The sequence below is a fragment of the Phallusia mammillata genome, chromosome 3 (genome assembly GCF_965637545.1).
Source record: "Phallusia mammillata chromosome 3, kaPhaMamm4.hap1.1, whole genome shotgun sequence".
Lineage (NCBI taxonomy): Eukaryota > Metazoa > Chordata > Ascidiacea > Phlebobranchia > Ascidiidae > Phallusia > Phallusia mammillata.
In genome coordinates this window covers 29,276,925-29,302,555 of record NC_137254.1, presented here as the reverse complement: position 1 = coordinate 29,302,555, position 25,631 = coordinate 29,276,925, and the positions used below count along the sequence as shown (strand labels likewise).

The window sequence follows — 25,631 nt, the reverse complement described above, 5'->3', positions numbered from 1 at the left end:
CTGACGGAATATTCTAGTTTTGAATGGATTCCAGGCGTCTATAGTGTCATACCGATCCCCCAACGGGTTTGAACTGCAATCGAAAAAGTGATATTTAAACTCGGATTGACAAATCGACGGAAAGCTATAGCCTTGCAACGGTTTTAGGCGTGCGAAATTGTAAAATTGGAGGAAATTTCACTTTCTAAACGGTTTCTGACGAAATATTCTAGTTTTGAATGGATTCCAGGCATCTATAGTGTCCAATCGACTCTAAAATGGGTTTAAACTGCAATTACAAAATTGATATTCAAACTCGAATTGATAGATCGACGGAAAGACTATATCCTTGCAGCGGTTTTTAGGCGTGCGAAATTGTAAAATTGGAGGAAATTTCACTTTCTAAACGGTTTCTGACGAAATATTCTAGTTTTGAATGGATTCCAGGCATCTAGAGTGTCCAATCGACTCTAAAATGGGTTTAAACTGCAATCACAAAATTGATATTTAAACTCGAATTGATAGATGCTAACGGTTTTTAGGCGTGCGAAATTGTAAAATTGGACGAAAGTTCAATTTCTGATCGGTTTCTGACTGAATATTCTAGTTTTGAATGAATTCCAGGCGTCTATAGTGTCATACTGACCCCAATTGAGTTTAAGTTGACATCGGAAAATTGATATTACAATTCGCATTGATAAATCGACCGAAAGATTATAGCCTTGGACGAGTTTTTAGGCGTGCGAAATTGTAAAATTGGGGGAAAGTTCAATTTCTAAACGATTTCTGACGGAATATTCTAGTTTTAAATGGATTCCAGGCGTGTATAGTGTCCTACCGATCCCCCAACGGGTTTGAACTGCAATCGAAAAAGTGATATTTAAACTCGAATTGACAAATCGACGGAAAGCTATAGCCTTGCAACGGTTTTTAGGCGTGCGAAATTGTAAAATTGGACGAAATTTCACTTTCTAAACGGTTTCTGACGAAATATTCTAGTTTTGAATGGATTCCAGGCATCTAGAGTGTCCAATCGACTCTAAAATGGGTTTAAACTGCAATCACAAAATTGATATTTAAACTCGAATTGATAGATCGACGGAAAGACTATAGCCTTGCAGCGGTTTTTAGGCGTGCGAAATTGTAAAATTGGAGGAAATTTCACTTTCTAAACGGTTTCTGACGAAATATTCTAGTTTTGAATGGATTCCAGGTATCTATAGTGTCCAATTGACTCTAAAATGGGTTTAAACTGCAATCACAAAATTGATATTTAAACTCGAATTGATAAATCGACGGAAAGGCTATAGCCTTGCAGCGGTTTTTAGGCGTGCGAAATTGTAAAATTGGAGGAAATTTCACTTTCTAAACGGTTTCTGACGAAATATTCTAGTTTTGAATGGATTCCAGGCATCTATAGTGTCCAATCGACTCTAAAATGGGTTTAAACTGCAATCACAAAATTGATATTTAAACTCGAATTGATAGATCGACGGAAAGACTATAGCCTTGCTGCGGTTTTTAGGCGTGCGAAATTGTAAAATTGGAGGAAATTTCACTTTCTAAACGGTTTCTGACGAAATATTCTAGTTTTGAATGGATTCCAGGCATCTAGAGTGTCCAATCGACTCTAAAATGGGTTTAAACTGCAATCACAAAATTGATATTTAAACTCGAATTGATAGATCGACGGAAAGGCTATAGCCTTGCAGCGGTTTTTAGGCGTGCGAAATTGTAAAATTGGGGGAAAGTTCAATTTCTAAACGATTTCTGACGGAATATTCTAGTTTTAAATGGATTCCAGGCGTCTATAGCGTCCTATCGACTCCAAAATGGGTTTGAACAGCAGTCGAGAAATTGATATTTAATCTCCAATTTATAAATCGACGGAAAGGCTATAGCCTTGCAACGGTTTTTAGGCGTGCGAAATTGGAAAATTTGAGGAAAGTTCACTTTCTAAACGGTTCCTGACGGAATATTCTAGTTTTGAATGGATTCCAGGCGTGTATAGTGTCCTACCGATCCCCCAACGGGTTTGAACTGCAATCGAAAAAGTGATATTTAAACTCGGATTGACAAATCGACGGAAAGCTATAGCCTTGCAACGGTTTTTAGGCGTGCGAAATTGTAAAATTGGAGGAAATTTCACTTTCTAAACGGTTTCTGACGAAATATTCCAGTTTTGAATGGATTCCAGGCATCTATAGTGTCCAATCGACTCTAAAATGGGTTTAAACTGCAATCACAAAATTGATATTTAAACTCGAATTGATAGATCGACGGAAAGACTATAGCCTTGCAGCGGTTTTTAGGCGTGCGAAATTGTAAAATTGGAGGAAATTTCACTTTCTAAACGGTTTCTGACGTAATATTCTAGTTTTGAATGGATTCCAGGCATCTATAGTGTCCAATCGACTCAAAAATGGGTTTAAACTGCAATCACAAAATTGATATTTAAACTCGAATTGATAGATCGACGGAAAGACTATAGCCTTGCAACGGTTTTTAGGCGTGCGAAATTGTAAAATTGGACGAAAGTTCAATTTCTGATCGGTTTCTGACTGAATATTCTAGTTTTGAATGAATTCCAGGCGTCTATAGTGTCATACTGACCCCAATTGAGTTTAAGTTGACATCGGAAAATTGATATTACAATTCGCATTGATAAATCGACCGAAAGACTATAGCCTTGGACGAGTTTTTAGGCGTGCGAAATTGGAAAATTGGAGGAAATTTCACTTTCTAAACGGTTCCTGACGGAATATTCTAGTTTTGAATGGATTCCAGGCGTCTATAGTGTCCTACCGACCCCCCAACGGGTTTGAACTGCAATCGAAAAAGTGATATTTAAACTCGAATTGACAAATCGACGGAAAGCTATAGCCTTGCAACGGTTTTTAGGCGTGCGAAATTGTAAAATTGGACGAAATTTCACTTTCTAAACGGTTTCTGACGAAATATTCTAGTTTTGAATGGATTCCAGGCATCTAGAGTGTCCAATCGACTCTAAAATGGGTTTAAACTGCAATCACAAAATTGATATTTAAACTCGAATTGATAGATCGACGGAAAGACTATAGCCTTGCAGCGGTTTTTAGGCGTGCGAAATTGTAAAATTGGAGGAAATTTCACTTTCTAAACGGTTTCTGACGAAATATTCTAGTTTTGAATGGATTCCAGGTATCTATAGTGTCCAATTGACTCTAAAATGGGTTTAAACTGCAATCACAAAATTGATATTTAAACTCGAATTGATAAATCGACGGAAAGGCTATAGTCTTGCAGCGGTTTTTAGGCGTGCGAAATTGTAAAATTGGAGGAAATTTCACTTTCTAAACGGTTTCTGACGAAATATTCTAGTTTTGAATGGATTCCAGGCATCTATAGTGTCCAATCGACTCTAAAATGAGTTTAAACTGCAATCACAAAATTGATATTTAAACTCGAATTGATAGATCGACGGAAAGACTATAGCCTTGCTGCGGTTTTTAGGCGTGCGAAATTGTAAAATTGGAGGAAATTTCACTTTCTAAACGGTTTCTGACGAAATATTCTAGTTTTGAATGGATTCCAGGCATCTAGAGTGTCCAATCGACTCTAAAATGGGTTTAAACTGCAATCACAAAATTGATATTTAAACTCGAATTGATAGATCGACGGAAAGGCTATAGCCTTGCAGCGGTTTTTAGGCGTGCGAAATTGTAAAATTGGACGAAAGTTCAATTTCTAAACGGTTTCTGACGGAATATTCTAGTTTTGAATGGATTCCAGGCATCTATAGTGTCCAATCGACTCTAAAATGGGTTTAAACTGCAATCACAAAATTGATATTTAAACTCGAATTGATAGATCGACGGAAAGGCTATATCCTTGCAGCGGTTTTTAGGCGTGCGAAATTGTAAAATTGGAGGAAATTTTACTTTCTGAACGGTTTCTGACGAAATATTCTAGTTTTGAATGGATTCCAGGCATCTATAGTGTCCAATCGACTCTAAAATGGGTTTAAACTGCAATCACAAAATTGATATTTCAACTCGAATTGATAGATCGACGGAAAGGCTATAGCCTTGCAGCGGTTTTTAGGCGTGCGAAATTGTAAAATTTGAGGAAAGTTCACTTTCTAAACGGTTCCTGACGGAATATTCTAGTTTTGAATGGATTCCAGGCGTCTATAGTGTCATACCGATCCCCCAACGGGTTTGAACTGCAATCGAAAAAGTGATATTTAAACTCGGATTGACAAATCGACGGAAAGCTATAGCCTTGCAACGGTTTTAGGCGTGCGAAATTGTAAAATTGGAGGAAATTTCACTTTCTAAACGGTTTCTGACGAAATATTCTAGTTTTGAATGGATTCCAGGCATCTATAGTGTCCAATCGACTCTAAAATGGGTTTAAACTGCAATTACAAAATTGATATTCAAACTCGAATTGATAGATCGACGGAAAGACTATATCCTTGCAGCGGTTTTTAGGCGTGCGAAATTGTAAAATTGGAGGAAATTTCACTTTCTAAACGGTTTCTGACGAAATATTCTAGTTTTGAATGGATTCCAGGCATCTAGAGTGTCCAATCGACTCTAAAATGGGTTTAAACTGCAATCACAAAATTGATATTTAAACTCGAATTGATAGATGCTAACGATTTTTAGGCGTGCGAAATTGTAAAATTGGACGAAAGTTCAATTTCTGATCGGTTTCTGACTGAATATTCTAGTTTTGAATGAATTCCAGGCGTCTATAGTGTCATACTGACCCCAATTGAGTTTAAGTTGACATCGGAAAATTGATATTACAATTCGCATTGATAAATCGACCGAAAGATTATAGCCTTGGACGAGTTTTTAGGCGTGCGAAATTGTAAAATTGGGGGAAAGTTCAATTTCTAAACGATTTCTGACGGAATATTCTAGTTTTAAATGGATTCCAGGCGTCTATAGCGTCCTATCGACTCCAAAATGGGTTTGAACAGCAGTCGAGAAATTGATATTTAATCTCCAATTTATAAATCGACGGAAAGGCTATAGCCTTGCAACGGTTTTTAGGCGTGCGAAATTGGAAAATTTGATGAAAGTTCACTTTCTAAACGGTTCCTGACGGAATATTCTAGTTTTGAATGGATTCCAGGCGTGTATAGTGTCCTACCGATCCCCCAACGGGTTTGAACTGCAATCGAAAAAGTGATATTTAAACTCGGATTGACAAATCGACGGAAAGCTATAGCCTTGCAACGGTTTTTAGGCGTGCGAAATTGTAAAATTGGAGGAAATTTCACTTTCTAAACGGTTTCTGACGAAATATTCCAGTTTTGAATGGATTCCAGGCATCTATAGTGTCCAATCGACTCTAAAATGGGTTTAAACTGCAATCACAAAATTGATATTTAAACTCGAATTGATAGATCGACGGAAAGACTATAGCCTTGCAGCGGTTTTTAGGCGTGCGAAATTGTAAAATTGGAGGAAATTTCACTTTCTAAACGGTTTCTGACGTAATATTCTAGTTTTGAATGGATTCCAGGCATCTATAGTGTCCAATCGACTCTAAAATGGGTTTAAACTGCAATCACAAAATTGATATTTAAACTCGAATTGATAGATCGACGGAAAGACTATAGCCTTGCAACGGTTTTTAGGCGTGCGAAATTGTAAAATTGGACGAAAGTTCAATTTCTGATCGGTTTCTGACTGAATATTCTAGTTTTGAATGAATTCCAGGCGTCTATAGTGTCATACTGACCCCAATTGAGTTTAAGTTGACATCGGAAAATTGATATTACAATTCGCATTGATAAATCGACCGAAAGACTATAGCCTTGGACGAGTTTTTAGGCGTGCGAAATTGGAAAATTGGAGGAAATTTCACTTTCTAAACGGTTCCTGACGGAATATTCTAGTTTTGAATGGATTCCAGGCGTCTATAGTGTCCTACCGACCCCCCAACGGGTTTGAACTGCAATCGAAAAAGTGATATTTAAACTCGAATTGACAAATCGACGGAAAGCTATAGCCTTGCAACGGTTTTTAGGCGTGCGAAATTGTAAAATTGGACGAAATTTCACTTTCTAAACGGTTTCTGACGTAATATTCTAGTTTTGAATGGATTCCAGGCATCTATAGTGTCCAATCGACTCTAAAATGGGTTTAAACTGCAATCACAAAATTGATATTTAAACTCGAATTGATAGATCGACGGAAAGACTATAGCCTTGCAGCGGTTTTTAGGCGTGCGAAATTGTAAAATTGGAGGAAATTTCACTTTCTAAACGGTTTCTGACGAAATATTCTAGTTTTGAATGGATTCCAGGTATCTATAGTGTCCAATTGACTCTAAAATGGGTTTAAACTGCAATCACAAAATTGATATTTAAACTCGAATTGATAAATCGACGGAAAGGCTATAGCCTTGCAGCGGTTTTTAGGCGTGCGAAATTGTAAAATTGGAGGAAATTTCACTTTCTAAACGGTTTCTGACGAAATATTCTAGTTTTGAATGGATTCCAGGCATCTATAGTGTCCAATCGACTCTAAAATGGGTTTAAACTGCAATCACAAAATTGATATTTAAACTCGAATTGATAGATCGACGGAAAGACTATAGCCTTGCTGCGGTTTTTAGGCGTGCGAAATTGTAAAATTGGAGAAAATTTCACTTTCTAAACGGTTTCTGACGAAATATTCTAGTTTTGAATGGATTCCAGGCATCTATAGTGTCCAATCGACTCTAAAATGGGTTTAAACTGCAATCACAAAATTGATATTTAAACTCGAATTGATAGATCGACGGAAAGGCTATAGCCTTGCAGCGGTTTTTAGGCGTGCGAAATTGTAAAATTGGACGAAAGTTCAATTTCTAAACGGTTTCTGACCGAATATTCTAGTTTTGAATGGATTCCAGGCATCTATAGTGTCCAATCGACTCTAAAATGGGTTTAAACTGCAATCACAAAATTGATATTTAAACTCGAATTGATAGATCGACGGAAAGGCTATATCCTTGCAGCGGTTTTTAGGCGTGCGAAATTGTAAAACTGGAGGAAATTTTACTTTCTGAACGGTTTCTGACGAAATATTCTAGTTTTGAATGGATTCCAGGCATCTATAGTGTCCAATCGACTCTAAAATGGGTTTAAACTGCAATCACAAAATTGATATTTCAACTCGAATTGATAGATCGACGGAAAGGCTATAGCCTTGCAGCGGTTTTTAGGCGTGCGAAATTGTAAAATTTGAGGAAAGTTCACTTTCTAAACGGTTCCTGACGGAATATTCTAGTTTTGAATGGATTCCAGGCGTCTATAGTGTCATACCGATCCCCCAACGGGTTTGAACTGCAATCGAAAAAGTGATATTTAAACTCGGATTGACAAATCGACGGAAAGCTATAGCCTTGCAACGGTTTTAGGCGTGCGAAATTGTAAAATTGGAGGAAATTTCACTTTCTAAACGGTTTCTGACGAAATATTCTAGTTTTGAATGGATTCCAGGCATCTATAGTGTCCAATCGACTCTAAAATGGGTTTAAACTGCAATTACAAAATTGATATTCAAACTCGAATTGATAGATCGACGGAAAGACTATATCCTTGCAGCGGTTTTTAGGCGTGCGAAATTGTAAAATTGGAGGAAATTTCACTTTCTAAACGGTTTCTGACGAAATATTCTAGTTTTGAATGGATTCCAGGCATCTAGAGTGTCCAATCGACTCTAAAATGGGTTTAAACTGCAATCACAAAATTGATATTTAAACTCGAATTGATAGATGCTAACGGTTTTTAGGCGTGCGAAATTGTAAAATTGGACGAAAGTTCAATTTCTGATCGGTTTCTGACTGAATATTCTAGTTTTGAATGAATTCCAGGCGTCTATAGTGTCATACTGACCCCAATTGAGTTTAAGTTGACATCGGAAAATTGATATTACAATTCGCATTGATAAATCGACCGAAAGATTATAGCCTTGGACGAGTTTTTAGGCGTGCGAAATTGTAAAATTGGGGGAAAGTTCAATTTCTAAACGATTTCTGACGGAATATTCTAGTTTTAAATGGATTCCAGGCGTCTATAGCGTCCTATCGACTCCAAAATGGGTTTGAACAGCAGTCGAGAAATTGATATTTAATCTCCAATTTATAAATCGACGGAAAGGCTATAGCCTTGCAACGGTTTTTAGGCGTGCGAAATTGGAAAATTTGAGGAAATTTCACTTTCTAAACGGTTCCTGACGGAATATTCTAGTTTTGAATGGATTCCAGGCGTCTATAGTGTCCTACCGACCCCCCAACGGGTTTGAACTGCAATCGAAAAAGTGATATTTAAACTCGAATTGACAAATCGACGGAAAGGCTATAGCCTTGCAACGGTTTTTAGGCGTGCGAAATTGTAAAATTGGACGAAATTTCACTTTCTAAACGGTTTCTGACGTAATATTCTAGTTTTGAATGGATTCCAGGCATCTATAGTGTCCAATCGACTCTAAAATGGGTTTAAACTGCAATCACAAAATTGATATTTAAACTCGAATTGATAGATCGACGGAAAGACTATAGCCTTGCAGCGGTTTTTAGGCGTGCGAAATTGTAAAATTGGAGGAAATTTCACTTTCTAAACGGTTTCTGACGAAATATTCTAGTTTTGAATGGATTCCAGGTATCTATAGTGTCCAATTGACTCTAAAATGGGTTTAAACTGCAATCACAAAATTGATATTTAAACTCGAATTGATAAATCGACGGAAAGGCTATAGCCTTGCAGCGGTTTTTAGGCGTGCGAAATTGTAAAATTGGAGGAAATTTCACTTTCTAAACGGTTTCTGACGAAATATTCTAGTTTTGAATGGATTCCAGGCATCTATAGTGTCCAATCGACTCTAAAATGGGTTTAAACTGCAATCACAAAATTGATATTTAAACTCGAATTGATAGATCGACGGAAAGACTATAGCCTTGCTGCGGTTTTTAGGTGTGCGAAATTGTAAAATTGGAGGAAATTTCACTTTCTAAACGGTTTCTGACGAAATATTCTAGTTTTGAATGGATTCCAGGCATCTATAGTGTCCAATCGACTCTAAAATGGGTTTAAACTTCAATCACAAAATTGATATTTAAACTCGAATTGATAGATCGACGGAAAGGCTATAGCCTTGCAGCGGTTTTTAGGCGTGCGAAATTGTAAAATTGGACGAAATTTTACTTTCTGATCGGTTTCTGACTGAATATTCTAGTTTTGAATGAATTCCAGGCGTCTATAGTGTCATACTGACCCCAATTGAGTTTAAGTTGACATCGGAAAATTGATATTACAATTCGCATTGATAAATCGACCGAAAGACTATAGCCTTGGACGAGTTTTTAGGCGTGCGAAATTGGAAAATTGGAGGAAATTTCACTTTCTAAACGGTTCCTGACGGAATATTCTAGTTTTGAATGGATTCCAGGCGTCTATAGTGTCCTACCGACCCCCCAACGGGTTTGAACTGCAATCGAAAAAGTGATATTTAAACTCGAATTGACAAATCGACGGAAAGCTATAGCCTTGCAACGGTTTTTAGGCGTGCGAAATTGTAAAATTGGACGAAATTTCACTTTCTAAACGGTTTCTGACGTAATATTCTAGTTTTGAATGGATTCCAGGCATCTATAGTGTCCAATCGACTCTAAAATGGGTTTAAACTGCAATCACAAAATTGATATTTAAACTCGAATTGATAGATCGACGGAAAGACTATAGCCTTGCAGCGGTTTTTAGGCGTGCGAAATTGTAAAATTGGAGGAAATTTCACTTTCTAAACGGTTTCTGACGAAATATTCTAGTTTTGAATGGATTCCAGGTATCTATAGTGTCCAATTGACTCTAAAATGGGTTTAAACTGCAATCACAAAATTGATATTTAAACTCGAATTGATAAATCGACGGAAAGGCTATAGCCTTGCAGCGGTTTTTAGGCGTGCGAAATTGTAAAATTGGAGGAAATTTCACTTTCTAAACGGTTTCTGACGAAATATTCTAGTTTTGAATGGATTCCAGGCATCTATAGTGTCCAATCGACTCTAAAATGGGTTTAAACTGCAATCACAAAATTGATATTTAAACTCGAATTGATAGATCGACGGAAAGACTATAGCCTTGCTGCGGTTTTTAGGCGTGCGAAATTGTAAAATTGGAGGAAATTTCACTTTCTAAACGGTTTCTGACGAAATATTCTAGTTTTGAATGGATTCCAGGCATCTATAGTGTCCAATCGACTCTAAAATGGGTTTAAACTGCAATCACAAAATTGATATTTAAACTCGAATTGATAGATCGACGGAAAGGCTATAGCCTTGCAGCGGTTTTTAGGCGTGCGAAATTGTAAAATTGGACGAAAGTTCAATTTCTAAACGGTTTCTGACCGAATATTCTAGTTTTGAATGGATTCCAGGCATCTATAGTGTCCAATCGACTCTAAAATGGGTTTAAACTGCAATCACAAAATTGATATTTAAACTCGAATTGATAGATCGACGGAAAGGCTATATCCTTGCAGCGGTTTTTAGGCGTGCGAAATTGTAAAATTGGAGGAAATTTTACTTTCTGAACGGTTTCTGACGAAATATTCTAGTTTTGAATGGATTCCAGGCATCTATAGTGTCCAATCGACTCTAAAATGGGTTTAAACTGCAATCACAAAATTGATATTTCAACTCGAATTGATAGATCGACGGAAAGCTATAGCCTTGCAACGGTTTTAGGCGTGCGAAATTGTAAAATTGGAGGAAATTTCACTTTCTAAACGGTTTCTGACGAAATATTCTAGTTTTGAATGGATTCCAGGCATCTATAGTGTCCAATCGACTCTAAAATGGGTTTAAACTGCAATTACAAAATTGATATTCAAACTCGAATTGATAGATCGACGGAAAGACTATATCCTTGCAGCGGTTTTTAGGCGTGCGAAATTGTAAAATTGGAGGAAATTTCACTTTCTAAACGGTTTCTGACGAAATATTCTAGTTTTGAATGGATTCCAGGCATCTAGAGTGTCCAATCGACTCTAAAATGGGTTTAAACTGCAATCACAAAATTGATATTTAAACTCGAATTGATAGATGCTAACGGTTTTTAGGCGTGCGAAATTGTAAAATTGGACGAAAGTTCAATTTCTGATCGGTTTCTGACTGAATATTCTAGTTTTGAATGAATTCCAGGCGTCTATAGTGTCATACTGACCCCAATTGAGTTTAAGTTGACATCGGAAAATTGATATTACAATTCGCATTGATAAATCGACCGAAAGATTATAGCCTTGGACGAGTTTTTAGGCGTGCGAAATTGTAAAATTGGGGGAAAGTTCAATTTCTAAACGATTTCTGACGGAATATTCTAGTTTTAAATGGATTCCAGGCGTCTATAGCGTCCTATCGACTCCAAAATGGGTTTGAACAGCAGTCGAGAAATTGATATTTAATCTCCAATTTATAAATCGACGGAAAGGCTATAGCCTTGCAACGGTTTTTAGGCGTGCGAAATTGGAAAATTTGAGGAAATTTCACTTTCTAAACGGTTCCTGACGGAATATTCTAGTTTTGAATGGATTCCAGGCGTCTATAGTGTCCTACCGACCCCCCAACGGGTTTGAACTGCAATCGAAAAAGTGATATTTAAACTCGAATTGACAAATCGACGGAAAGGCTATAGCCTTGCAACGGTTTTTAGGCGTGCGAAATTGTAAAATTGGACGAAATTTCACTTTCTAAACGGTTTCTGACGTAATATTCTAGTTTTGAATGGATTCCAGGCATCTATAGTGTCCAATCGACTCTAAAATGGGTTTAAACTGCAATCACAAAATTGATATTTAAACTCGAATTGATAGATCGACGGAAAGACTATAGCCTTGCAGCGGTTTTTAGGCGTGCGAAATTGTAAAATTGGAGGAAATTTCACTTTCTAAACGGTTTCTGACGAAATATTCTAGTTTTGAATGGATTCCAGGTATCTATAGTGTCCAATTGACTCTAAAATGGGTTTAAACTGCAATCACAAAATTGATATTTAAACTCGAATTGATAAATCGACGGAAAGGCTATAGCCTTGCAGCGGTTTTTAGGCGTGCGAAATTGTAAAATTGGAGGAAATTTCACTTTCTAAACGGTTTCTGACGAAATATTCTAGTTTTGAATGGATTCCAGGCATCTATAGTGTCCAATCGACTCTAAAATGGGTTTAAACTGCAATCACAAAATTGATATTTAAACTCGAATTGATAGATCGACGGAAAGACTATAGCCTTGCTGCGGTTTTTAGGTGTGCGAAATTGTAAAATTGGAGGAAATTTCACTTTCTAAACGGTTTCTGACGAAATATTCTAGTTTTGAATGGATTCCAGGCATCTATAGTGTCCAATCGACTCTAAAATGGGTTTAAACTTCAATCACAAAATTGATATTTAAACTCGAATTGATAGATCGACGGAAAGGCTATAGCCTTGCAGCGGTTTTTAGGCGTGCGAAATTGTAAAATTGGACGAAAGTTCAATTTCTAAACGGTTTCTGACGGAATATTCTAGTTTTGAATGGATTCCAGGCATCTATAGTGTCCAATCGACTCTAAAATGGGTTTAAACTGCAATCACAAAATTGATATTTAAACTCGAATTGATAGATCGACGGAAAGGCTATATCCTTGCAGCGGTTTTTAGGCGTGCGAAATTGTAAAATTGGAGGAAATTTTACTTTCTGAACGGTTTCTGACGAAATATTCTAGTTTTGAATGGATTCCAGGCATCTATAGTGTCCAATCGACTCTAAAATGGGTTTAAACTGCAATCACAAAATTGATATTTAAACTCGAATTGATAGATCGACGGAAAGACTATAGCCTTGCAACGGTTTTTAGGCGTGCGAAATTGTAAAATTGGACGAAAGTTCAATTTTTAAACGGTTTCTGACGGAATATTCTGAAACAGTGTTGTATTTCAGTTTGTAGCATTTATGTGAACGCAGATTCACATCCACCCGCCTAAACCACGAACTAACCCCAACCTTGGCCGAATTAAATCTTTGCACCAATCAGCAACTGATACCAAATACGTGTACATTACGTTGCACTCACCCAGTTTTGGCGAAATTTGTCCAGTAAGTGATGACGCTGTAGGTTGGACTTGCATCATCAGGGTTCTGACCTTCAGAATTGAATGACCTCACTACATCTCCCCACACATAAGGAACCTCCCCTCCATGTATGGCGCCTAAAAGCACAAAAGTTTAGTTCAGGGTCTGAAATTGGAGCCAGAACCCGAACCCGGCCCGGGCCAAAAAGCCCGACCCGACTTACAACTCTGGGTCAGTGGTTCCCAACCAGGAAGGATTTTTAAAATTTGAGCAAGGAATTTACTTTAATTTTTACATGTGGTTTGTAAATTGACACTTAAGCTCTGGAAATATGACAAAAAATTGATAAATGTCCCACTTAACCAAGATTTTTTTTTGTACTTTTCAAGGAGTAAATTCTATAAAGGTTGGTAACCACTGGTTTAGGTGACTAAACTAAATGGATCAGAATTGCAGAACGTAAATTAACGTACGCATATTCGGAAATAAAAACCCATAAAAACATTAAACAAGGGCTAATGCAACATAAAATTCGTAAGTTAAAACGTTTTTTGCCAAGTAAAATTCTGCGACAAATACAATTAAAGCAAGACCAGTCAGTGGAATTAATATAATTACGATTCCATCCACAGGCTAGATGTTTCTAGCCTATGCCTTTTCATATAAGAATGCTTAATGTTTGGATGATTTGGTATAACGCCTTCGACTGGCCTGGCCTGTTGGATAACGCCTTGGATTAGTACACACGGATTAAAATAAATCTCCAACTGGGAAAGTGAACGAGCTAACAATCACGTGCAGCGTTACGCTTGACTCACCATCCCAGCACGAGAGATACGATTTCTGTGCGTCGCTAAACCTTGCTACTCGTGAGAATTGGTAGAACGGAACACTGGATCCCGAATTAGACGCAGTGTCGGCAAACCGACTCAGTGGCGCCAAGTAGTGTTGGTCTGTGAACATCTGCAAAACTTCCTCCTGAACTTCCTCCTGAACTTCCTGCAGAGATATCAACTAATGAGGACTTTAAACACCCTTAAAACCATGCATTATACATCAACATGTACAAAGAGAATATATGGTTACATGCATCACTGAAACTTTAAAACTGTTTAAGCCTTAGGCCCATAATTATTCTGCTAAAGCAGACACGCGAGGTAACAAACAAACGGCTATAGGTATGTCCTAAGTTCTCGATGAAACAAAACATGAAGATAAAATTGTGTTAATGAAATTGAAAGCGATTTATCAAGGCTATTTACAAATTATTCTGCATTAAGCAAACTTGGAACTATCTGCAAAGTTTGGTTCATAGACAAGGTTTTTAGTTCGGTAGAAGGTGGAGTAAAAGTTACATTCAAACCTATACACACTTCCTTACACAGTTTCGTGGTTTTAATGTACATGTCCAAACATTTAAGGCACATATGTCATGTAATTTATCTTACATGTCAAAGAATTTAAGGTACACATCAACAAAATATTCACCGAAATGCCTTAATCTTTATTGACTAACAACAAATACAACGACTGCAACCAAGTTTTAAAAGAACTTCACAGTTTACCTGTTGGTTGTTGTTAAACTGTGGGTCGTTCCACATCGTATAAGTGACATCAATATCACTGGTCCCTAAACCGTATGTTGCAGCAAACTTATTCTCTACTCCCTGATGCAAATCATCAGCGTTTTGAGCCGAAGTCACAGTTTCCCAGTCAGTGGTGCCGTCCGCAGCGTTCACACCTAACGTACACGAAATATATGAGTGACGTTTCGAATGCAAACTTCAGCACTTGCAACTCTTTATTAATGCTTCTGACTCAAACTTAGCTATCACAAAGAAGTATAATATATATGTGTATATATATATGTTGCATTTCTTTACTGATATTTTCTGTAAATCAATGCTTCAAATTGCCTCCAAAACAGCATTAACCCAAGACATATATATCAGAATCACGTTTCATTTCGGTAGATTTTGAACAATCACGTGTAAAAAGGTTTGGTATTTGACTTCACATTTTACATATTTTAAACTAGAAATGTCAGCCCACCCATCAAGTGGGACCATTGCGACAAAGTTGTGGATTCCATGAGATTTTGCGGGTCGTCCGGTAAAAAGTAATTATCCACCACTGGAACAAATTGAAGATTGTTCTGCGCCACGGTTTTGCCTCGTAAGCAACCTGCGTAATAAAATTGTAAAACATGTCGTCAAACATATAGCTCGGATGTGTGTTGTGTGGTTATTCGAAATAAAGACATTTTAATCCGGTAAAACGTTTGCTAAATTCAATAAAATGATTTTAGATAATTGGAACTACTATCAACTAAGTTGTTTCTTTTGATCAACCGGATTATTTTTTACTAAGCGATAGGTTGCAGTTCGGGATGCAGTTTGTATTCAAACGGAATTTGCACGAAACCGAAATAGTCTGTTGAGCTTAAAAGAGTCTTAACTAATATCATGCTTTTGAGTCCAGTCAATCGCACAATCCACATAATCGCATGGGAACTACAAACCTCAAACGTAAGTACAGTATTTGTTAACAAATCGACCGTTTAGTCGGCTAATCCGGTTATTTGCATACACAAAGCTTTGGTAATTTGGTTATGCAGTTAACCGGATTAGTCTGTACTTTACGTATTGATTAATTGAAACTGGAACTGAAAAATCGACGAAAAGGCGAAAATATTAAAAATTTGAAGAAATATTAATTTACGAAAGGGTTTATGGCGGAATATTCTAGTTTTAAATGGTTTCTAGGCGTCTATAGTCTCCTACCATACCCCCAGTAGGTTCAGATTGGAATCGGAAAAATGAAATTGAAAAATCGACGGAACTGCTATAGCCTTGCAATCGTTTTCGGTCTGTAACATTAAATACAAAAAGCGGTTTTTGGTTCTTTTCTGTCAATATATTCTGATTTACGATGGGTTTTATACCTCAAAGACCGCGAACATTTGCTTGAAATTTGCTTAAATCTTGTTCGTAAACATGACATTTGAGTTGAAATTATAAAATGATCATATAAGGGGTGTACCATATAGAGTTAAATTTCCACTTACAAAGTAGTTGCTTCAAGTGAAATTTGTTTTTTTGTCAAATACAATCGTCAAAAGGAAGAGCCGCAGTTGGTGCCTGGAAAAGAAAATATCTGTAAGTCGGTTTGGGTTCGGGGTTAGGTTTTGTCAAAGAAGCGGGCTTGATTTTTAGATAAAATTACCCAACTAAGTATCTAGTTGTTGGACTTCTTCTAATACCAAACAGCTTTATAAAACGCCGTTTTTATTTATATGCTGTACAATAGTAGGCTACGTTTTGTAGGCTTTTATTTATAGGCCTGCCAAAGAAAATCGTCATAAGTAAGAACCGCAGTTGAAGCCTGGAAAGAAAAACATCAGGGTAGTGTATTTATGCTTTTTGTTCAAGGACAAGGCTATCGTGTTGACCCGGTTTGCGATGCTGCGAAACCGATACAAAAAATCGTTACATATGCTCAAAACTTGCCTAAATATTGTTTCTAAACAGGCGAAATTCGACATAAGGTCTGTCGCTTACAAAGTAATTGCTTAAACTGAAATTTGGATTTAATATCAAATGCAATCGTCAAAAGGAAAAACCGCAGGAGATGCCTGAAAAGCAAATCTCATTGCATTGCCGAGTTTTTGTTAACTCAAGCAAAACAAACCGAATCCGGAATTGTGAATTTTACTTACCAGGTAGTTGCTTGAAAAGACTCTTCGTTTTCATATAAATCGCTAAATGGTAGCACTGTGTAGATAATCCGTTGGTACTGCTGTGAATTTCAACCAAACAACACTATCCGAACCCGTGTGAATGCCAGTTAACATCTGTACTATCACCAAACTACAGTTAGCCACAACAACAACAACCAATACCTGTTTGTTTCTTGCGCCTTTCCACTACAGCTGCCAAACTGGAATGAAACGAATCTAAAGGCAAAGCGCAGTGTGTTCCTTTTTTTCTTTAAATGCAACCAATCACATCGCTCTAAGGAGGAGCGTCGGGGGCGTGGTTCTCAACCAAGCAACCCTGCGGCTGATTGCAAAGCAAAACTGCGGCTGATTGCAAACAACAAAAAAGACTTCGAAATAAATTGCTCCAGATTCAAGTCGATGTTTACCAGACAAATTAGTTTTGGGATTACAAAACCGGATAATAACAATTTGATTGCATTTTTTACCTTCTTACTAATGTCAAAGGTCTAGCCAAAAGCCTAACAAACTTTGCGTTTAAAACGTTGCAACAGTAAGAGAAGTTTAAGAAAATAGGAATAACTTCATTTCCTAGAGTCCTAAATAGTTCGACAAACGCTGTTGATTGGGGATACATATTCTCTGCTGTCATTTCCAGAACAAATGATTTTTCAGATATAAAAAAAGCTTTGTACCTTTGCTGTTGCCCGGATATCTGAACGATTTGTATCTAGTCGTTTTCAAGGCGTCAAAGTTTCTCGCTAAAAACAACAGCGTTTCTGTGCCTAAAGCCTAACGCGTAGCAATTAAACTGCGGCAAAACAAAACGTTGCGTCGACTTGCAGCAGTAACTGAAGTTTCAAAAACAAACCCCAGCTAATCAGGCAACAAACTTGTTTACCTTGCAAAACCAAGACAAACTTCTGGGACTCAAAAAGTAAAACAAAACGTAGCTGCGTGAGGGTTTGCAATGCGAAAACAAATTTATTTCTGTAGTTTTCAAAGTAAAAGCTGTAAAATGTTTTCAATGCAATGTCCAATAGTTTTGATTTGCTAAACTGAATGTAAATTTGACCAATTATGGTAATGCTTGGGAGACCGGCTTGACTCGGTACAATCTCTTCAATGGGCCTGGCGTATTATAAAGGCTATGCATTTAGCATATTATAGGCCCGAATGTCATGCGGCTAGTAGGCTTGGTATGTTGTAGACAATAACATACAGACATTGAAAGTGTTTAATTTTTTATTAATATGCTGATTTCTTCCGTTATTTGTCGTTGGCAAGACCAGCGATAGTTAAATTTATTGTAATTGCTCGCTTCTGGGCTGATCCCAGTATGAATATGTTCATCTTAGCTGATACTGGTCAATCTGGCGATTCTCAACTACGAAGCTGACATGTGCAGCATACGAGGCAGGTAATGGTGCTTGTGATTCGACATTCGGCGGTTTCTCCACTGAACCTGTGTAGCTCAGTTGGTAGAGCGCGAGTCCCGGAAAGACTCTTGTCGTGGGTTCGAATCCCCCCGCAGGCTAGATTTTTCTAACCTGTGCCATATGCTAATGCTTGGGAGGCCAGTTGATCCGGGATAACGCTTTCAATAGGCCCGGCGTACTGTATTTACACGAATCATGACCGAAAATTAATGCGTTTGAATAAGCATAATTTTACAGTTTTATGCCGAAATTTTAACAAACCTCAGGACGAAGACTTCAAGCAATCAACCATACATCATCACCTTCAGTGCGTAACAACACAAGCATCGCCAAAATTACGTTTGTGTATGGTGTTGACGATTTCAATACAATCACAATATACACGTAGTACTTGCTTTGTGTGTGTGAAGAAGGAAAGAAGCATTGAACTCGCCAGGCATAAACCACAGCTTTTTCCCAGCGGTTTAAAGTTTAAATGGGTGTCGGCAAAAATAATGTACAGCACATGAATTTTACTGTCAGGCAACAGTTTATAGAAGGAGTTTCTGAAAAATAACCGTCTAATAGCAAAAGTTAAAGCAGCTGCTGTAAAGAAAAACGACAGAAAAACATGCCTATAAATAAAGAGAATATACAACAAACATACTTCATATTGAAAAAAGTCAATTTTAAGCAAAAACAAAACGATTTACGGAGCCATGAAATTGCAAAAAATGCAGTTCGATAGTTGATGCAAAATCAAATTAAAAAATAAAAAAAAACAAAGTTTTAAAGAATCATAAATCTCCTTCATTTATAGTTTTCACAAGGAATGCATCATTGTCAACCAAATGTCCGTCATTTTCATCATAGTTAGAATTTACCAAGCTGATGGATTCCTGAATTCGGTTTCTTTTATAAATCTGAAAAATACCTCGTTTAATATCTTGAAATTCCAAATGTAACATATGACAAACACTATAGTCAACAGCATTTAGCCGTTATCATAGTTTCATCAGTTTCTGACTTGACTTTATGTAAAGATGCTGTAGCGGCCTCTGTAACTACGATTATCGCGTACTACGGAGAGCCGGACAGATAGCCTTCTTTCTTTGACTCATCGTCTCATGCGGCGTATTCGCACATTGTTATTCTATTAAGATGTACCTCGAATAAACACCTCGCTACATTAGCCGAATGGCATGCGAAGAAATTTGAAAAGGCCAAAAGGGGTAACGACCGCGGTTTTCGCGATGTCATCAGGTGCCACCGGTACCTGGTGGTGTTTTAATACCGGTGTTAAAGGACAAAGTCGTCCGACACAAAGCTTAAATCAAATAGAACAAACGAACGCTTATTGTTTTTCTTACCCATACAACTCTTTTCGTCGCCCGACAGGCCTTGCAGCGGTAACACTTAGTTATAACGGCTTGGTTGTAGAAACTTGTTTTATGTGAAAAGCGTTACTTCCAGACTACGCAAATACGTTCTACGTTGATTGAAGTTTTTGTTGGTTGTGGGAGTTTTAATTTAGCCAAACGTAAGTGTCGCGTGGCATACCACAGGTTTTAAATTTAAACACTTGACGAATAGACAAGTTAAACTGCATTCAATGTTTATCCTTATGTTGTTATCCGATTTCAGAAAAACGGCACAGAAGGAATGAAATAATATGAAATGACAACTTAGCATCCAATCAATGAACACCTTGACATTTACCAAGGTTTGTAGGTGACAAATAAGACACAGATAAGTCATGCAAAAAGCTCAACAGTATACTGTATACCAAGAGCCGACTGTTAAGTAAAGCAAACTTATCAAACCCGCAACAACGTTTAAAGTGAGGTTAAATTTTGCCAAACGTAAATAAAACCTGCTCGCTTCGCCGTGTCGGATCAAAATACATTGTCAATTAAAAAGGTTACAATGAAGAGTGTTCGGGTTGAACGTGTTTGATGGGAATCAGATTTCAGTTCTGCCATTGTTTCACATTTGGAGTTCCGCGTGGCAAGGTGACCTCCTAAGTCGCGATGTGATGCGCCATAGTTCTGGTCTGTTCGAAAGCTAACCATCCGCGAAATCCAGTCATTCAGTTAGCTCAGATTGCGCAAAGAAAGTTGTTTAGATAGAAAGTGTATTAGATATAGCTTGAAGTTATTCAGTGGAGATAGATATTAAGAATTTTCCCGAATCACACAGACAGTTGGTAGTTGGCAAACACGTTTGTTTACTGCTGTGCGAAATTGAGTTTCTCGCCTTAGCAAACAATCCCTATTATTTCTGCATGCCGAAGCAGGCACTAGGTTTCTATCTTGTTGCGTTTTGAGTTTATATGTGTATACACACAAGCCTGGAGCAGCCAAAACAGTTTTTTGACATTACTTAGCAAACAGGATAATCAATGTAATTTTATAACTGTGGAAACAGACACACCAAAAATAAAAGACTTGACAGGAAAGTGACATCAAGCTTGGAATTGTTATTTTAACCTTGAAATCTTAAAACCTGAAGCGCGATTGAATTAACGCTCGACTTGTATGTAACAAAGCCTGTCACTGACTATTGTATTGCGTCATGCTTTGTTTCCTGGGCAAGGGACTTCTCCGAATATCAGTTTATAGTCAGGTTAGTTTAGGGTGCTGTTGCTTGTTTGTTACGAGGTGATTTTAGTTTCTGCATGGTATTTATGTAACGGTTTCATAGTTTGTTGTTCAATAGTCTTTGACAACATATTTGTAATGACAACAAACTTTAACCAAAACATTTTCCCCGGTCAACGGTTTAACATAGTTCAGTGTGACTATTGCGGGGATATGGTTAGGTTTATTTAGGCCTGAGCTATACATATACAGGTAAAATGAACCAATACTGCAACTCGCTGCTGTCACGGGTCATGCCCGCCGTTGTTGTTTACTGTGGCAACTAAGCGCGCAAGATAAGCACGAAGTAAATACCTGACAGGCTTTGGAGCATGTTTAAATATAAGTTAACTAAACGTTCAAAGCTTTGGCAAGATACGAAACCGGTGTTTACCGTCTGGTTAAACACCCGTGTTTCGTAGGAGTTAAATTGAAAACCATTTTCACGTCAGGCCTTTGACTGCCGAGTTTTACTGTAGATATAATTCCATATTTAGTGTAGTAACATAAGGGCGTTCACTTACGTACGAACAGTAATGAGTGTAGAACCCAATACCATTTTAAGACCAAAAGCTGTACAGGAGTCGGAAGAAGACACTTCTATGTCATGGTAAGTATTATGTCATTTTGTTTTTTACATAGAACCTAAAATCAATTGAATGAGATATATTTAGAACTAACTGAAGTTCTTGCGGTTGTAATCTTGTTTTTAGCGTGACATAATATTTGATTGTAAAATATTTTGGCTGAGTGTAATCTTAAGGCTAGAGAAGTAAGAATACGGAATATACAGCTAAATTTTGCAACAAAAATTTTGATTTTTGCACCCTAATTAAAAAATAACGAGATCAACTTTACGAAGGTGTTTGTGTGGCAATGAGTGCGTGGAATTTCCCAACTACCCGAACAGTTGCTGCAAACAGGATGAAGTTATCAAACAAAAATTGGAGTCAAACACTTGCATCACTACTCACGAGGACTTTGTAAAATGTTGTCTGGATAAAACTGTCTTGCATCTCTCTAGCGAAATTAAAGAACGGGAGCTTACAGAAAAAAAGAAAAGGTAATTACCCAATTAGGTCCGTCATTGTGTTCGGTGGAAAGTAACAGTTTGTGGGAAACCTGTCAGTGTATTTTTTCCAAGAGTTGATGGTGAAGCATAATGGCGTACTGGTTGTGCCAATTTACTGGATTTTTAACCCTTAGTTAACCCTTTGTAAAGGCATCGAGCCAATAAATGATAAGCTGCAGACAGCGCATACTGTTTCGATCTCTTTAAGGTATCGTTAGTGCAGCTGGTGGCAAGAGATCTACCGTATTGGCAGATGTAGCCATCTAACGGCGCTCTACCAGCTACACTGATGAGACCTTATATGTCGAAAAAGTATGCACTGTCTGCAACTTGTTAACCCTTTACTTTAAACCTGAGTAACTTTTCAGAGAATATCATCGAATCGCTCGACAGAACTTCACGAAAACAATATGGGGAAACGAAGGAGACAAGAATTTGCCTTGTTGTGCAGTTAAAAAGATTTTAAATAAATATCCACTTGAAAGGTACGGTTTTATGTGCTAAAGTGTGCGTTTTTAATGGTTTTATGTTTTCTCCCGGTTGTTTGTTTGCCAAAAGTGGACTGACTATTAATTTGCACTTAAACTTCTTCCGTATTTTTGTCTTATGGTTTAAGATTTACTGTCTAACAAAATAGGTAATTTCACCCCAAAATGAAAGCCTCCAAGTTTACTTTAAAAGTATTTACTTGTTTTATTAGTGGTGAACGGGATCCCTGGTTGATGGGGAGATTTGGAATCATGGTCATCATCAATATCGAGGTGTTATTGATTTGTTTTCCGTCTAAATTTCCACACTAAATACAATATAATAAAACAAAAAACTTGGGTTGTATAATTCTTACCAAATTCATTTTTTGAAAAACTTTATAGATACGTTTTTTGCATGTGTTTAGGTTTACGTCACCGATTACACAAATTAAATATTTGACAAATATATGTCTATTACGTCGATAACTAATTACTAGGGCGATTATTTTTTGACCTAAAAAACGAAAAATTTTGACCTACAAATTAAAAATTTGGAAAAATGTTGACTTTAAAAAACTTTTTTTTGACAAAATTTTGACCTATGAAGAATTCAAGTAGTTAAATTACGAAATATTGTACAAAAAGTTAAAAAAATGCTGTAGGCTAATCTAACTAGCGAAAGAGTGTGTAAAAGTCTGACAGAAGGGCAAAAATCTGAACACAGATCTAACTAGCCTTTTCTGAAAAGGGAGTTGAGTTCCCTTTTCTGAAAAGGGAAATGGGCTAAATAAAAATCACTACCAAAAATCTGCAGCTAAGACACAACGAAATTGTTCAATACATTTGTCTAAACGAAAGATACAAGAAGTATCTAAAGCAAAACCGAAGCAAGAGCTGTACCTAACCTGCAGCTGCCGTAAAAAGACTTGGGACCTACCAAAATTTTGCACGTTTTGAGGTGTGTTTAGCATCACGGCATATCAACCTAACTATTTTACTCACTTGATGGTTTATGATTCACAGTAAGTAGACAATGGGCCATTTACAACAGTATAAAGTAGGACACAAGGTGTAAAATGAAAATTTGCTGGCAGTGCAACCTCTACAACACCACGACAATGCAGTTTGTAAACAATTTTAACGTTGTAAAAATTTTTGACTTTGTAAACAATTTTGACAGTTTTTGACCTATTCTAAAAATTTTGACAAATTTGTGACTTTTTTTGACATGTCTAAAATAATCGCCCTACTAATCACGAAACTGCTTAAGTATTGTATTTGTTTAAACAAACTAAGTGTAAAGATGTATTTTTTTGTTGGCCGTGTTTTCGGACACATGTTATTGCAGTTATTTTGTGTAGAAATACCACAATCAAGCGGACCAACGTCACGGAAGCCAAACAGACGTAAAACGATTAGAAGAGTTGGCTAAAAATCTTAAAATGGATTGTATTTTGATTGAAGACGAAACCGTTGAAAATATTAAACGTTCATTTAACGAAGGTAAGGCTATGTGGATATTAACGCTGCATTTTCTTTCAATTAAATTTTCAACCTCTTCTTTGTGTCTAATGTAATGAGAAAGAATTAACTACCCGGTATCGCACATGAGATAAAAATAGTTTGTAAGTGTTTCACCGACAGCTATTTACAGTTAACCGTGATTTGTTTACAGCTTGCCAAAATCTGAATATCAACGATTGTTATTTTATTTGCGCTATTATGTGTCATGGAGAAACAGAAAACCTTTTAAGCGACGTCAATGGAGATTTGTTCAAATTGAGAAGTTTAACTGGATGTTTTAGAAAAGCAAATAAACAAAAGAACATTGTTGGACATTTTTTCGTGCAAGTAAGTTTTGCAGTTAAGGTAAACAAAATCTATATTATTATTAGTTTGACTATGCATGAAAATACCAGCTTTGCAAACGGTTTTGTCGTAGCCAACCTATTACACTGGGCAACAAAAAAATATTTTTTTACTGGTGTCTGTAATGTTTTAATTGATTTTGACTAATTCTAGTGCCCTGATTTCAAAAATGCAATCGGTTTATCTGTATCACATCTAGTTTTCCTGTTATGGTACATTCACGTTTGAAAAACAATCTATATGTATACACTATAGTGAAACTGGTTTCGAGTATTTTATTTGGAATTAACGTTATTGCAAGAACAAAATTTCGAATTTAATTTTAAATGTAACAGGTGGACACTCCTAACAAACAAAATTCAACACAAAAAAACAACAAAATGTTTCAAATTTGTAAGTTATCAGGTATATCAGGTATAGGCCTACACATGTACTTTGGTAACTTTCGGAACAAGGTGGCAGCAATATCGTCCTGTTTAATTGACCAACAGCAGTTAGCCAGGACCACATTATTCCCTCTTCCCTGACACGTTTCGTTTTACTGATATCCTGTTGGGACCTTTCAGCTTAATTCTTATCATTTATATCCCCTACGTTTTAAGGGAAGTGTAGCTTTATACTCATTTTCGTACTGAATTTTTCAGACCGCTTAATAACTTAGTTATGTACTCTTTCTAATAATTTCAGTCCCTTTCTACTGTTTTTGTCCATTACTGCAATATTCCAGTCAACATTAGGTAAGTGGAGTCTATTGCTTGTCCTAAACCCCTAAAGCCACATCGAAGTGTGCAAGATATGCACATTTGATACAGATCTTTTTTTTCTTTTTAGTTGTGTTGTATGGGTATTCACCAGTAATGTGGCATAAAACATCTTGGTAATTCATGCAACACCTTATAGATGACCTAGCCACTATTAATTTTAGTTTTACCACCTTGCTTTACTAGTCTGAAAATCACTCCATAAAACATGTATATATAGTTTAAAGTTACCGCTAGCCTGCACCAACCATTTTTAGACAGAGCATAGGCATAGAACGCATATTCATGCTATCAAACTGACTGCACTGTAGGAAATTGATGTGTATAATGTAACAAAACTTTAACAAACACATAAAAGCATGATTTTAAAGTCATTGAATCAATATGGTCATAAATTTTGATTTTGTAAATAACTTAAAAAGTTGATCTGATTGAAGAAAACCGTAATGATTTTTGTAATCAGCACCCCAAGATTAGTCAATATCAGTTTTAACATTAAAGACACCAAAAATTGTGTTGGCCAGTGTTATTTGTACTTTCACTGTCTTTTTGGAAAATAAAACAACCCTATTGTTTTCAGATACGAACACCACAGCATGTTGTAATGTAAATGACC

General features: G+C 36.8%; 1 protein-coding gene across 10 annotated transcripts in view; it reads right to left on the bottom strand.

Moving 5' to 3' along the window:
• LOC145220042 (neuroligin-1-like) overlaps positions 1 to 17,029 on the bottom strand; it is a 51,407-nt gene extending 34,378 nt beyond the window's left edge. For 8 of the 10 annotated variants that reach the window (XM_080087328.1, XM_080087330.1, XM_080087331.1 and 5 more), the window contains exons 1-6: positions 16,787 to 16,996; positions 16,136 to 16,208; positions 15,121 to 15,252; positions 14,634 to 14,809; positions 13,887 to 14,067; positions 13,070 to 13,205 (exon numbers count right to left, since the gene is read on the bottom strand). In XM_080087328.1, coding sequence (XP_079943454.1) covers positions 13,070 to 13,205; positions 13,887 to 14,067; positions 14,634 to 14,809; positions 15,121 to 15,160 — 533 coding nt within the window. In that variant the 5' untranslated portion in view covers positions 15,161 to 15,252; positions 16,136 to 16,208; positions 16,787 to 16,996. Of the gene's footprint in view, positions 1 to 13,069; positions 13,206 to 13,886; positions 14,068 to 14,633; positions 14,810 to 15,120; positions 15,253 to 16,135; positions 16,209 to 16,786 lie in introns of all 10 variants that reach the window. The other 2 variants (XM_080087329.1, XM_080087335.1) reach the window with 2 other exon arrangements.
• Positions 17,030 to 25,631: the final 8,602 nt, after the last annotated feature.